At 42.0% G+C, this 13,890-nt stretch overlaps 1 protein-coding gene across 10 annotated transcripts; it reads right to left on the bottom strand.

Annotated features, from left to right (window-relative positions):
- Positions 1 to 2,187: 2,187 nt before the first annotated feature.
- Positions 2,188 to 9,761, bottom strand: LOC119484389 (serine/threonine-protein kinase DCLK3-like). Of its 10 annotated transcripts, none has more exons than XR_005205984.1 (14): positions 9,533 to 9,761; positions 8,800 to 8,898; positions 8,434 to 8,667; positions 7,267 to 7,298; positions 7,143 to 7,227; positions 6,784 to 7,017; positions 5,176 to 5,358; positions 4,380 to 4,474; positions 4,189 to 4,236; positions 3,853 to 4,071; positions 3,442 to 3,622; positions 3,140 to 3,313; positions 2,680 to 3,028; positions 2,188 to 2,643 (listed from the first exon to the last, which is right to left on the bottom strand). XR_005205984.1 is itself a non-coding variant. In XM_037763190.1 (12 exons), exons 1-12 carry the CDS (start codon positions 9,744 to 9,746, stop codon positions 2,937 to 2,939), a joined length of 1,929 nt encoding a protein of 642 aa, XP_037619118.1. In that variant the 5' UTR covers positions 9,747 to 9,761; the 3' UTR covers positions 2,188 to 2,936. The 10 variants fall into 10 exon arrangements, 1 of the variants encoding a protein (XP_037619118.1); XR_005205985.1 differs by having other exon boundaries at positions 5,176 to 5,271; positions 5,320 to 5,358; positions 7,143 to 7,298; XR_005205982.1 differs by having other exon boundaries at positions 2,680 to 2,886; positions 2,920 to 3,028; positions 7,143 to 7,298.
- Positions 9,762 to 13,890: the final 4,129 nt, after the last annotated feature.

Raw genomic sequence — 13,890 nt, forward strand, 5'->3', positions numbered from 1 at the left:
GCCAGAATCCGGAAGTCCACAGAATACTCCGCCACACTTCTTTGACTCTGTCGTATGTTAATCAAACGTTTAGCAGCGTCTCCAATACATACAGGGTGGTCAAAAACTTTCTTCATTTCACTCATGAAACAATCATAGGACAAAAACTGTATCCCTCCTCCTCCCAACATTGCTTCAGCCCAGTCCAGTGCTCTCCCTCTTAACAGTCCCGTAACATACGCTACCTTGGCTTGGTCTGTAGTGAAGGTGACTGGTTGTCGGGAAAAAACCAGAGAACATTGGAGCTGGAATCCTTTGCATCTCCCCAAATCACCGGCATATGGTTCAGGTGGAGGAACAGGTGATTCTCTGAGTGGCTGAGGCGGAGAAGGAGGAGGCAGAGCGGGGGATGGGGCTAATTGGCCTGAAATTGTCTCCAAACATTTTCCCATCTGAGACATTTGATTTCCTAAAGTCTGTTGGGTCTCTAATAAACCCTGAAGTAATTGGTGATGTTGTCCTAACAAAATATCATGGCTGGAAACAGCCTTCTGAAAAACATTTGTGTCTGCTGAGTCCATAGTTAGGGCCAGATCATTCTGTTACGTTCTGGTATAGCAACAAAAGCTTGGACTCAAAATGCAGCACACAACGAGAGTATTAAAGTATGAACAAAAAAGTATTTATTTAAACTACAGGGTTCCAGGTTGAGGAAGAGCCGAGAGCAGGAGTGAGCAGGCAGGTTTGGAAGCAGCCACAGCTGGCAGGAAAACAGACCTGAGCACAGAGCAACAAAAACAAGGTTTAGTCCAAAACAATCAAAAACATAAGAGCAACCGCAAAGACAAGAGCAAAAAATCCAGGGAGCCTGATGTAGTATGTACCACTGTGGGTGACGAAATGATCTGGCGATGAGTTGCAGGAAGACCGGGGTAGATATACTGCTGGTGATTGGAATGATTGATTGCAGCTGCTCCTGCTGTGCCTGCCCAGGAGGAGGAGGAGGAGAAAGGCCACACCTCCCGACACACTGACAAACTAGACAAACCAGGGAAAAACACACCAGATACAAAAGGGCAGGGAAACAGAGGAAACAAAAGGAAACACTAACCTACAGGCAGTGCTATCATGACAATAACGTGAAAAATTTGTGTTCACTTTACATAACAAACACATAACAAGAGTTGCAGAGTTATGCTGGACACAATTTTTTTGCTGTCTTAACATAAAACTACCACAATTTGTTTGTGTTTTTACCAACTTATTATTTTCTATTAGTCAAAGCAACATTATATTTAAAGGCTGAGTACAACTCCATCTCTTTGTTTATGTAACTTAAAATATTTGAGTAGAAATAAAAACATATATTTGTGTTATAATGTTTATGTCAATAAAAGTTAAGTATTTAATGTTAAATGGCATATATTGTTAAGCTCAATGGACAGCATAGAAATTGTACACTATGTATACATTTTAGTAGTTGTTTTAACTTAAAAATTGGTGTAGCCCTTTGGGTGCCCCAGACAAAATTGAGATTTGGAAACCGCATCACACATCACAATGGCTTTAAGACAAAAATAAAGATTTTTTCTTTTTCATAAATAACTGGATTTATTATAATCTAAATAAACAATTGGTCCCTGGTATTGTTGGTTTAAAAATGTCAAGTCAGTTCACTCTAACGATAGTTACAGGGGTAAAAAGTGTATTTCTTTCTTTCTTTATTTATTTGTTAATTTGTTACCTCAATTCAGAAAATGAGGAAGGGCATCTGACATTATTTTCATTTAATTTTGTTTTCTAGAGGGTGCCGCTGAATTCCTAAACATTACTGATTCTTTCAACCTGGTGCAGCACATCTCTGGTTCAACTCATAACCGAGAACACGCCCTTGACCTCGTCTTTACTCTGGGCCTGAATATAAACTCCCTCTCATTGATAGACCTCGTCTCTGACCATAAAGGTAATCTATTGGACTCCTGTATCCAGGCATAAGCAGTCTGTCCATGACCTTTTATGGTATACTATACTATGACTTTTCATGACATTTGTTATGACATACTATGCTACTACATACTATGACTTTTTTATAAGTTTTTCATGACATAATACACTTTGACTTTTTTAACATATATTTATTTAACTCAAAATGCAGTTAGAAAAAAACAGTATGTTGATTCTCTGTGGTCTAAAGAAAAGATGAATTAATTGGGTTTAATTTAATTAAAGTTTATTTTCATGGCTGAGTATTAAAAATCACATTAAATAATGGCTAATTGGAATATGAGCAGAACCTGCCCAGCCCAAGCTCTCTAAGAAGACGAGGAAAAACTCCTCCAAAGTCCTGAGGCCAGATGGAAAATGGGAAGAAACCTCGGGAAAGGCAATTCAAAGAGAGATCCCCTCTCCTCGAACGGCTGGGGGTGTTACAGGATCTGCAAAAAAAGGGCAAACGATGAATAATAACCATCCATCATCTGTAACCGCTTATCCTATCACAGGGTCGCGGGGGGGGCTGGAGCCGATCCCAGCTGACATTGGGCAAAAGTCGCCAGGCCATCACAGGCTAGTGATCGGGTCGCCAGGCCATCACAGGCTGGTGATCGGGTCGCCAGGCCATCACAGGCTAGTGACCGGGTTGCTAAGCCATCACAGTCTGGCGACCTGTCCAGGGTCGCCAGGCCATCACAGGCTGGCAACCGGGTCGCCAGGCCAACGTCGTTCAAACAGGACCACATGGGGTCGGCTTTGTAGCGCCAGCCTATCACAGGCCGATGACCTCGCCAGCCTATCACAGGCCGGCGACCTCGCCAGCCTATCACAGGCCGGTGACCTCGCCAGCCTATCACAGGCTGGCCGCCCCGGTTCCTCACGTTCTTCCTGTCAAAGAGAACACAGCATTAATACTTGGAAGACTTGAGTATCGTATGGCGAGGACGTGTGTGTTCCGGGTTGGTTTATCTGAGCCATGGGTGATGCTTGAGCTGCTCCAGGGTCAGGCGCTGTTCGGGGTCTTCAGTCAGACACATTTGCAAGAAATCCTTGCAATCTGGAGAGAAAGAAGGAGAAGAAAGATGAAGGTGACGGCTACAGAGATCCATCAGTGAACTAAAATGAACAGATTAGTTTCTGTTGACATGTTTGTGTATGTTTTTGTTACCTTTGGACATCCTCTCGTTGAACGTCATGCAATTTTCGAGGAACGCGAGGGTCTCAAAAAATGCGTTCCTGTGGAGCGTATGAAACAGGACCACTCCAACCTGCCACGCTGTGGTCGGGCCGGCACTGTAGCCTTGACCATTGTACCACTCCGGAGGGATGTAATTAAAGGTACCTAGAGTACACAGACATAATGATAAGACGGTGAGGAGGAGGAGGAGGAGGAGGAGGATATTTCTTTAAACGTAAAAGTCACGGATGGGTAAATTAGTGAAGAGCAGGAGTAGAAGCTAGACATCTTACCGTAGTAGTCGCGGTAATTGGCTCCTCTCTTCACGAAGCAGCTCAGTCCAAAGTCAATGAGGCGAACTCGCGGGACGTCCGAGCCGGTCTCGATCAAGATATTTTCCACCTTGATGTCCCGGTGAAAGATGCTCTTATCCTCAAGATCAATTAATGCATCAACCAGCTGTTTCAGGATGATCTGAGAAACAAAAAGAGAGAGATGAAGGATCGTAGAGGAGGGTGCTTTGACATTTCTTCATGGCTGTTACTCAGCGGGCTACCTCCGGGTCTGAAAAGTGACCCCAACGTGGAAGTGTAATTACTTTGGTGAGGACAATGTACAATAATGACTAGAAATGATGGTCAAAATAATCCCCTCCTGTTCCTGTACAACGTTTAAAACACACACAAGATCCTCCAGCAGCTTACCTTGGCCTCTTCCTCTTTTAAGGAGCCTCCCTCTGACCAGATGTACGTGAACAAGTCCATGCAGGGGACTGGTCTCTCCAGCACCAGGATCAGCTCCTGTTCCAGATCGTACCAGTCCAGTAGGGACACAGGTGCCGAGGAGGCCGCTGAGCCACTTGTATTGGCCGCCAGTTTCAACAAGATGGCGACCTCCACAGAGAGCGTATTCCCATGCTCGTCCTGAAACATCACAACAAAGAGGAGGATGAGTGAGAGAAGCTCCACAGAGAAGCAGGATTCATCCAGAATACATCCAATAAGAGAGTGCCGTGTTGAATACAGCACATCTTAACTCACCACGTGTTTGATGCACTGATTGTCGCTCGGGATGTATTTGATGGCAACCTACGAGACACAAACTTTGTCAGCACTTCCTGTCCATACTGTGTGTGTGTGTGTGTGTGTGTGTGTGTGTGTGTGTGTGTGTGTGTGTGTGTGTGTGTGTGTGTGTGTGTGTGTGTGTGCAAACATGTGTGTGTAATACTTACAGGCAAATGATCTGCTTTGCGATATCCAGCAAACACAGATCCACACCCTCCTTCGCCGAGCTTCTCTTGCTGTTGATATTTGTCCTCGAATGCAGCTAAAAAGACAAACAAGGTTTAGTTTTAATAGAGTTGTGAGGAACACTGACTACATGTTACTGAAGCTCTGGGGTGGATTCATACACAGAATGGCCTACGCTGCTATTTACAGGGACCCCATATTGACCAGATTATTTTAATTATTTAAAAAAAACAAAAAACTTTTCCCTTATTGGCCCACAAGAAACATAAAAAAAATGAAGAGGGACACATGTACCCAATCAGCTGACCTTATGAGCCTGGTCCGATGATGTGACCAGGTTCATGAGGCCAATTTGGTTTTCAAATAATACGTCACTACTGGACAGAATAGTGACAAAATGTCAAAAAGAAAATATGATCACGGAGCACAAAAACAAACAGCACAAGGTCTGAAAGAACACCGTGACCAGAATCTACTAAAGAAAACCCCTAAATTGACGAGTTATGACGAGGTTTAGATTAAAGGCTGTCTCAATGAGGTTGTATACGCCAGTGTTCCCCCACTGTGTACGTGTGGGCCGTGAAATATAACTAGCACGCTTTTATACATGACACTAAATGACTTTTTTCTGGTAACATTAAAGCATGATGAGTAAGGTTGGGGGGGGGCATACAAAGAGTAGCCCAGGGGCCCCTGAATACTTTAATCCGCCTCTGCTTAAGCTCTAATATGAATTTTACACTTAACATAAAGCCAAACCTGACATGTATCACTCACCTCTTTGCACACGTACGGGCAAATTGTGTGCGGTGTTCAGTTTGCCGTCCTCGGACTCTGTCAGGTCTGGTCTCTGCTTCTTCTTTCTCTTACCGCCTCTCTTACCGCCTCTCTTACCGCGTCTCTTACCGCGTCTCTTACCGCCTCTCTTGCTCTCATCTTCCGCAGATGAGATACGGTTTTCTACAGATGAGAAAAGAAAAACAGAGGGACATCAGCTTGTTGACAGTCACAGGACCTAACGTGGACAATAAGTCCTCCAAACTAAATGACAACACAGACCGTCATTCAGTGACTTCCAATATGACACATTGGAGTCTTTTCTGCCCTGCTGCCTCTCAGTTAAAGGAATAGCTCGTCATTTCTTTTCACACTTTGCTATTGTATATAGTATGATATTATTATTCTATGTTCATATTTTATATTTTCTAAACTAGTTGTAGTAGTCTGTCATATTTATAGTGTATTCTATCTATCTATCTATCTATCTATCTATCCATCTCATTTTCTATTCTTAATCTTAGTACTTATATTTCTTTACATATACTGTATATTGTGTTTATATTATATATTATATTGTAGCATTATGTACATAATTTACAAGTTACATACTCCTTTATTTCTATTTTCTCACATTCCTTATGTTCATACAAGAGCAACTGTAACGCCCCAACGTCCCCCCGGGGATCAATAAACTATTTCTGATTCTGATTCTGAAGCTGGAGTTGAGCTGTGGCTACTCTAACTTAGCCTAATTTAGCCTAACTTAGTCTAACTTAGCCTAGTTTAGCCTAACTTAGCCTAATTTAGCCTAACTTAGCCTAACTTAGCATAATTTAGCCTAATTTAGCCTAACGTAGCCTAATGTATCCTAACTTAGCCTAACTTAGCCTAACTTAGCATAAAGACTCGTGAGGCTGGGGGAAACAGTTAGCCTGGCTCTGTCCAAAGTAAAATAAAATACACCCTCCAATTCAAACTACTATTTCTCTCTGTCCTCTGGTGGTATCTATCCATGCAGATATACTCTATCTGTCTTCATCCTAATACAATGGAGTGGAATGCAGTTTAGTTTGTGGTGCTCACAGCATTGAAGCAGTTAACGGCAACATCTATTTCCAAACACAGGGTCCTTGTTACTCTGGACAATCCACGAGCCTCACTGTGAACACGTTCTATTGGAACAACCTTCTACCAAAGAAATAGAAACTATGGTGTGTTCAGTGGATCATCTATTCCATCCAGGACAATATTGTTGGAAAGAGATGTTGCTTTTAAATTTTCACGTCATTTGTCGATGCTGTGAGCACCAAAATGGAATACCGTTTACCTCTGTTGCACTGGGGTGAATGCAAAAATCTCATAGACAGATATTTAAAAACCTGGAGGGTTAAAGTCCCAAACTATCTGCATAAATAGATACCACTAGAGGGAAGTGAGGATTTGTTTTTCTTTGTAATTTAGGTGAACTGATGTCTATTTAGATCAAGATACCAAAAACCCTGTTGATGGGTATTTCTGTGAAAGATCTGAGTACAACTTCCACCTGGTGTTCAGTAGATGATGATGGTATACACTCCCAACAGCAGTTTCACATGATCAGCTTACCTCTGTGAACGTCCACTGAAGAGGACGGTCCTGCTTCGTCTTCTCTGGCTGTCCTCTTCAATAGTCTCACACAGACATCTTCCTTAGAGCTGTCTGGGTGTTCACCTTCAGAGACCTTTGTCCTGTGCTGCCAGACGGTCTTTATGTAAGGACATGCCTTCCTTTTAGGCCTCCTAGTCGTCCTAGTCCTATCCATTGCAGGCGCTGAACTTGGTTCTGACGTGCTAGGGAGCTCTACGAATTAGAAAAACACAGTGGAACAAATTGTAATTTTTAAAATGTATTTCCTGGTATTAACTCTGAATTAGTGCTTACACTTAACATAAAGCCAAACCCGACATGTATCACTATCTACTGACCAAATCGCACGTGTGCGGGCACATTTTGTGGGGTGCTCAGTTTGTCGTCTCTGGTCTCTGTCAGGTCCAGGTCTGGCTTCCTCTTCTCTTCATCGTCGGTAAGCTTTCTCTTACCGACTCTCTTGCTCTCATCCTCCACAGATGAGATGAGGTTTTCTACAGATGAGAAAAAAACAGAGGGACATCAGCTTGTTGACAGTCACAAGACCTAACGTGGACAATAAGTCCTCCAAACTAAATGACAAAACAGACCGTCATTCTGTGACTTCCAAAATGACAAATTTGAGTTGTTTCTGCTCTGCTTTCTCTTAGTTAAAGGTCCCATATCATGCTCATTTTCAGGTTCATACTTGTATTTTGTGTTTCTAATAGAACATGTCTACATGCTGTAATGTTCAAGAAACACATTATTTTCCTCGTACTGTCAGACTGAATATACCTGTAATTACTTTCTGTCTGAAACGCTCCGTTTTAGTACATTTCAATGGAATTGCAATGGAATTGCGTTGCTAAGCAACAGTTTTGGTCCATGTTTACTTCCTGTCAGCTGATGTCATTCACATACACTGCAACAGGAAATAAACTGGGATACATTTATAATGTTTAAGTTTAAATCTTTGAAATGGTCTAAATATTGTAGATTTGTGACATCACAAATGGACAGAAATCCTGACGGCTTGTTTCAAACGCACAATTTCTGAATACGGGCTGTGTGTATTTCTCCCTATATTGAGCGTTTTGATAAGAGTATTTATATATCACTTAAACCTGCTTTATAATGTAAAAGACCTGAAAATCTCACTTTCTACAATATGGGACCTTTAAAGTAATAGCTCATCATTTCTTTTCCCACTTTGCTATTGTTTATAGTATGATATTGTTATTCTATGTTCATATTTTATATTTTCTAAGCTAGTTGTAGTAGTCTGGCATATTTATAGTGTATTCTAACATATTCATTATATCTATCTATCTATCTATCTGTCTGTCTGTCTGTCTATCTGTCTATCTGTCTATCTATCTATCTATCTACCTATCTATCTGTCCATCTATCTATCTATCTATCTACCTATCTATCTGTCCATCTATCTATCTATCTATCTACCTATCTATCTGTCCATCTATCTATCTATCTATCTACCTATCTATCTGTCTATCTATCTATCTATCTATCTACCTATCTATCTGTCCATCTATCTATCTATCTATCTATATATCAACTTCCACCTCTGTGTGAACCTGGTGTTCAGTAGATAATGATCCCAACAGAAGTTTCACATGATCAGCTTACCTCTGTGAACGTCCACTGAAGAGGACGGTCCTGCTTCGTCTTCTCTGGCTGTCCTCTTCAATAGTCTCACAAGCTCATCGTGCAGAGAGGTGTATGGGTGTTCACCTTCAGAGACCCTTGTCCTGTGCTGCCAGTCAGTCTTTGTGTAAGGACAGGTCCTTCTTTTAAGCCTCCTAGTCGTCCTAGTCCTATCCATTGCAGGCGTTGAACTTGGTTCTGACGTGCTAGGGAGCTCTACGAATTAGAAAAACACAGTGGAACAAATTGAAATTGTAATTTTTAAAAATGTATTTCAAGGTATTAACTCTGAATTAGTGCTTACACTTAACATAAAGCCAAACTCGACATGTATCACTATCTACTGACCTCTTTGCACATGTGCGGGCACATTTTGTGCGGTGTTCAGTTTGTTGTCCTTCGTCTCTGTCAGTCGTCTGTCGTCCTCTGCAGATGAGATGAGGTTTTCTACAGATGAGAAAAAAAACAGAGGAACATCAGCTTGTTGACAGTCACAGGACCTAACGTGGACAATAAGTCCTCCAAACTAAATGACAACACAGACCGTCATTCTGTGACTTCCAATATGACAAATATGAGTCTTTTCTGCTCTGCTGCATCTCAGTTAAAGGTCCCATATAGTAAAAAAGTGAGATTTTTAGGTCTTTTATATTATAAAGCAGGTTTAAGTGCTATATAAATACTGTTAAACTATCAAAACGCTCAATATACAGGCATATTCAGGCAGACAGTATGAGAAAAATAAAGTTTTTTTTTAACATTACAGCATGTAAACATGGTCTATTAGAAACACAAAATACAAGTATGAACCTGAAAATGAGCCGTTATGGGACCTTTAAAGGAATAGCTCGTCATTTCTTTTCACACTTTGCTATTGTTTATAGTATGATATTGTTATTCTATGTTCATATTTTATATTTTCTAAGCTAGTTGTAGTAGTCTGGCATATTTATAGTGTATTCTATCTATCTATCTATCTATCTATCTATATATATATCAACTTCCACCTCTGTGTGAACCTGGTGTTCAGTAGATGATGATGGTATACACTCCCAACAGCAGTTTCACATGATCAGCTTACCTCTGTGAACGTCCACTGAAGAGGACAGTCCTGCTTCGTCTTCTCTGGCTGTCCTCTTCAATAGTCTCACAAGGGCATCGTGCAGAGAGGTGTCTGGGTATTCATCTTCTGAGACCTTTGTCCTGTGCTGCCAGTCAGTCTTTGTGTAAGGACAGGTCTTCCTTTGAAGCCTCCTAGTCTTCCTAGTCCTATTCATTGCAGGCGCTGAACTCATCTCTGACGGAGCTCTACGAATCAGAAAAACACAGCGGAACAAATGGAAATTGTATTTTTTTTTAAGTATTTCCAGGTATTAAGTCTGAATTAGTGCTTACTCCTAAATAAGTCATATTAACATGAGTGACTGGATTTTTCACTTACCTCAACTTGTTCCAAGAGCTAGAGAAGAGAGAGAGTTAGTGTCCTCTGCTGAGGCTGTCAATGATAAAGTTTCTAAGACGTTTCTAACAGCACAACTCTCAGAGCAACAAGATGTGTCTGAGTGTGTCTAAATGTGTCACTGTGTCTGTGTCCTGAGCTTCTAAGGAGTGTTGGAATGTTGTCATTATGATGTTATAAGGGCATCACAGCCAAGTTCTTTCCGGAATATGCAAATGAGTGTGTTTAGAATAAGTTGTGTATGTGTATATATCTGAATTATTTTGAGTTAAAAAAAATATATGACAAAAAAGTCAAAGTGTATTATGTCATGAAAAACTCACAAAAAAAGTCATAGCATGTAGTATCATGGTATGTCATAACAAATGTCATGAAAAAGTCATGGTATAGTATACCATAAAAGGTCATGGACAGACTGCTTATGCCTGGAGACAGGAGTACAATAGATTAACTTTATGGTCAGAGACGAGCTCTATCAATGAGAGGGAGTTTATATTCAGGCCCAGAGTAAAGACGAGGTCAAGGGCGTGTTCTCGGTTATGAGTTGAACCAGAGACGTGCTGCACCAGGTTGAAAGAATCAGTAATGTTTAGGAATTCAGTGGCATAATGGTTTGATGGGTCATCAACATGGATATTAAAATCCCCTACAATGGTTTAAGGCATAGGCCTTATAGGCGGTTGCCTAGGGTACCACCTTCTGGGGGGTGCTGGTCACACTCTAAAAAATAAAATAAAGAAAGAAAGAAATACACTTTTTACCCCTGTGACTCTCGTTAGAGGGAAACTGACTTTTAAACCACTTTTAAACCAACAATTCCAGGGACCAATTGTTTTATTTATATTATAGTAAATACAGCTATTTATGACAAAGCCATTGTGATGTGTGTTGCGGTTTCCAAATCTGCAGGCACAGCGGAACATTTTACAAAGGAAGAGTAAACTATATTAGACAAATATGAAGAAGTTATTGTAGCGGTGCACAGAATGATGTCCCACAGGCTCAGTCTGGTGCTACACATTTATTTAGGATGTTCTGCAAAATGTAAAATAATGCTTTAGGTTGACATCGCTACACAGTTTATTCTACTTCTCTCTCGTACACCGAGATTCTCGTTATCTCACGTATTCACGCGAGACTTCCCTGTGACGCTCCCTTCACATACACTGCTTCTGTAGCGACACTGCCACCTACTGGCGATCTACTGGCACAACACCCTAATAATGACACTGGCAATAAATAACACTATACCCTAAATTATAACCACATTGAACTCTTTCTTCTTATAAACACATATGAAACATTACAAACTCTCTTCACTTGCATTACACCCAAGAAATGGTTCTCTTTTATAACCTACACATGACTGATTATGCCACACTCTCCCCCTCAATTTCAAATGTCTCTAGACATTTAATTACCAAAGAGAGTTTTCACTTCACATATTGACTTTTCTTACTGAATTTACATGGTATAACTCTTAAGTGGCACTTGATGTTCACATGACATTCATTACTCTTGTAATTACATTATGTAATGTCTCAATAGTGTCCATTTACCGTAATATACATTCCAGTTAGTATATACCTTACATTTTCAGTTTCAGTAAACTCTAAATCTGTCCAGATTAACGCTCACGTGTAACAGAACTCAATTTTCGGCCTCCGTTCTTTTAGTCTGTTACCTGTCCCTTTGGTTTACAGCTTAAGTTCAAAATGTTCTCATGGGATTGTCTCTCCCTTACAGTCCATGTAATTCCAGCTTATTTCTCAGTGTCCATTTCACATTTAGTTTCCTCAGTCTTTTTAACTCATTACTTCTATATCTGGTGCTATCCATGGTCACCACAGTCTTCTGCAGGCTGGAGACTCACTTGTAGGCTCTCGACACCAACCTCCACCACCATTGGCTCACCCAAAGCCTTGTAGGTCAGCATCTTTGGTCGGCGTCTCTCCCTCTGCGGGTAGCTGGTTGCAGGCTGCTGTTCCGGATCATCTTCCTCTGATGACTCTTGTGGCCTATCTCCAGGCTCAGCAGCATTGTTGTCACCATCTGCCCCTGGTATGATGTCCATGACGTCCGCCTCCACTTCCTCCTGTTCGGTCCCTCTCTCTTGTCTCCCCAGATCTGGTACAAATGGCTCTGCATCTGGGTTTATGCCTACAGTTCTCCGACTTGAATGCTGATAGTGTGGGAATCGGCACACCATCTCAACGTCCTCACTGCTTTCACTGTCTGAAGTCTCCACTTGTCTGTTTGTGTGATTTTGCCTTGTTCTTGTCCGTGTCTGTTTTCTCCTTCCTTCCTCTTTTGAGTCCGTCTCTGGTTTGTCTAGAGGCAGGCTATCGCATGGAAGTAAGAGGTTCCTATGTAGCACACGACATTTGCCCCCTCCCTCTGGTACTACCTCAAACACAGGACTCTCACTGCTCCTTCTCTTCACGACAACATGAACTTTTTCCCAATAGGACCGCAGTTTACCAGGACCTCCTCTTTCTGACAGGTTACGAACAAGCACTCGTCCACCAGGTTGAAGGTCAGCTCCGTGAACTCTTTTGTCATATCCTCTTTTGCCCCTGGAAGCTTCTCGGGCAGCTGTTTTAGAGGCAATCTCATAAGCTTGATGCATTCTAGTTTGCCAGTTCTGAACATACTCCACATAACTCTCCTGTGTCTCACTGGGCTGTAAGTTGAACAGCAGGTCTATTGGCAGACGGGGGGAACGGCCATAAAGCAGGTAATATGGAGAAAACCCTGTGGTTCCACTGCGAGGTGCAGTTGTATGCATGCACCATCTTGGGTAGTGAACTCTTCCAGTCAGCCTTTTGTGTGTTTGTGAGTGTGCGAAGCATTGACAGTAGAGTCCTATTAAAGCGCTCCACCTGCCCGTTGCCCTGTGGGTGATAGCAAGTAGTGTGGGAGCCTCGTACGTCACAGCACTTCTGCAACTGAGCCATAAGCTGGTTTTCAAACTCTCTGCCCATGTCGTGGTGAATTTTCTCTGGAAAACCAAAGCGAAGGGCAAAGTCATTGAATATTTTCTCAACAACTGTTTTTGCAGATTTGTTTTTGGTAGCATAGGCCTGTGCAAAACGAGTGTAATGATCCATTACTACCAGAATGTATTCAAATCCTTGCTTACAGGCCTCTAAATGCAAAAAGTCTATTGAGACTAGCTCAAATGGGCGTGTAGTCACGATGGATACCAGAGGGGCTCTAGTCGCTTTGTGTGGTCGCTTTGCCTTCAGACACTCACAAACTTGGGTCACAAAATGTTCAGTGTCACTGTGTATGCGAGCCCAATAAAATCTGTCCTGGATCAAGTTTAGGGTCCTCTCAACCCCCAGATGTCCCATTTCCTTGTGCAACTCTTGAATCACGGTCTCCTGATGTTCTTTTGGCAGGACAAACTGGCATTTATCTCCTGCTTTTCTGTAGAGGATCCCATCATCATTGATGTATAGTTTTTGCCACTGTCTCAGTAAGACTCTTATATCTGCAGGTTCAGTTTTAAGAGACTTTCTGGAAGGGCGCTTGTTGTTAGTTTTGTACTGCAGAACCCGACCAATGACAGGGTCTCTCTTTTGGCTTTCTCTCATCTGCTCTGGTGTTAATGGTTCGGCTAAGGTAGGTGAACATGCATCGTTCACTAAGTCCAGTGTGTCTATGTGAGCGGTCGTTCCCTAGGCCGGTGGAGTGTCTTTCTGCACTATGACTCCCTGCAAAGATGCACTGATCACCTCCGGATTCACTTCCTCTGTACACTGTTCTATGAGTTCATTTATGTCCAGTGGCATCCTGGAGAGGCCATCTGCATCAGCATTTTGCTTACCAGGTCGGTACTTAATGGAAAAGTCAAAATCGGCCAGTTGAGCAACCCACCTGTGACCTGTGGCATTAAGCTTAGCTGTTGAAAGGATGTAGGTCAGGGGGTTATTATCTGTATAAACCATGAAGTGAGGGGCATGATACAGATAATC

The sequence above is a fragment of the Sebastes umbrosus genome, unplaced genomic scaffold (genome assembly GCF_015220745.1).
Source record: "Sebastes umbrosus isolate fSebUmb1 unplaced genomic scaffold, fSebUmb1.pri scaffold_194_arrow_ctg1, whole genome shotgun sequence".
In the NCBI taxonomy this organism is placed as follows: domain Eukaryota; kingdom Metazoa; phylum Chordata; class Actinopteri; order Perciformes; family Sebastidae; genus Sebastes; species Sebastes umbrosus.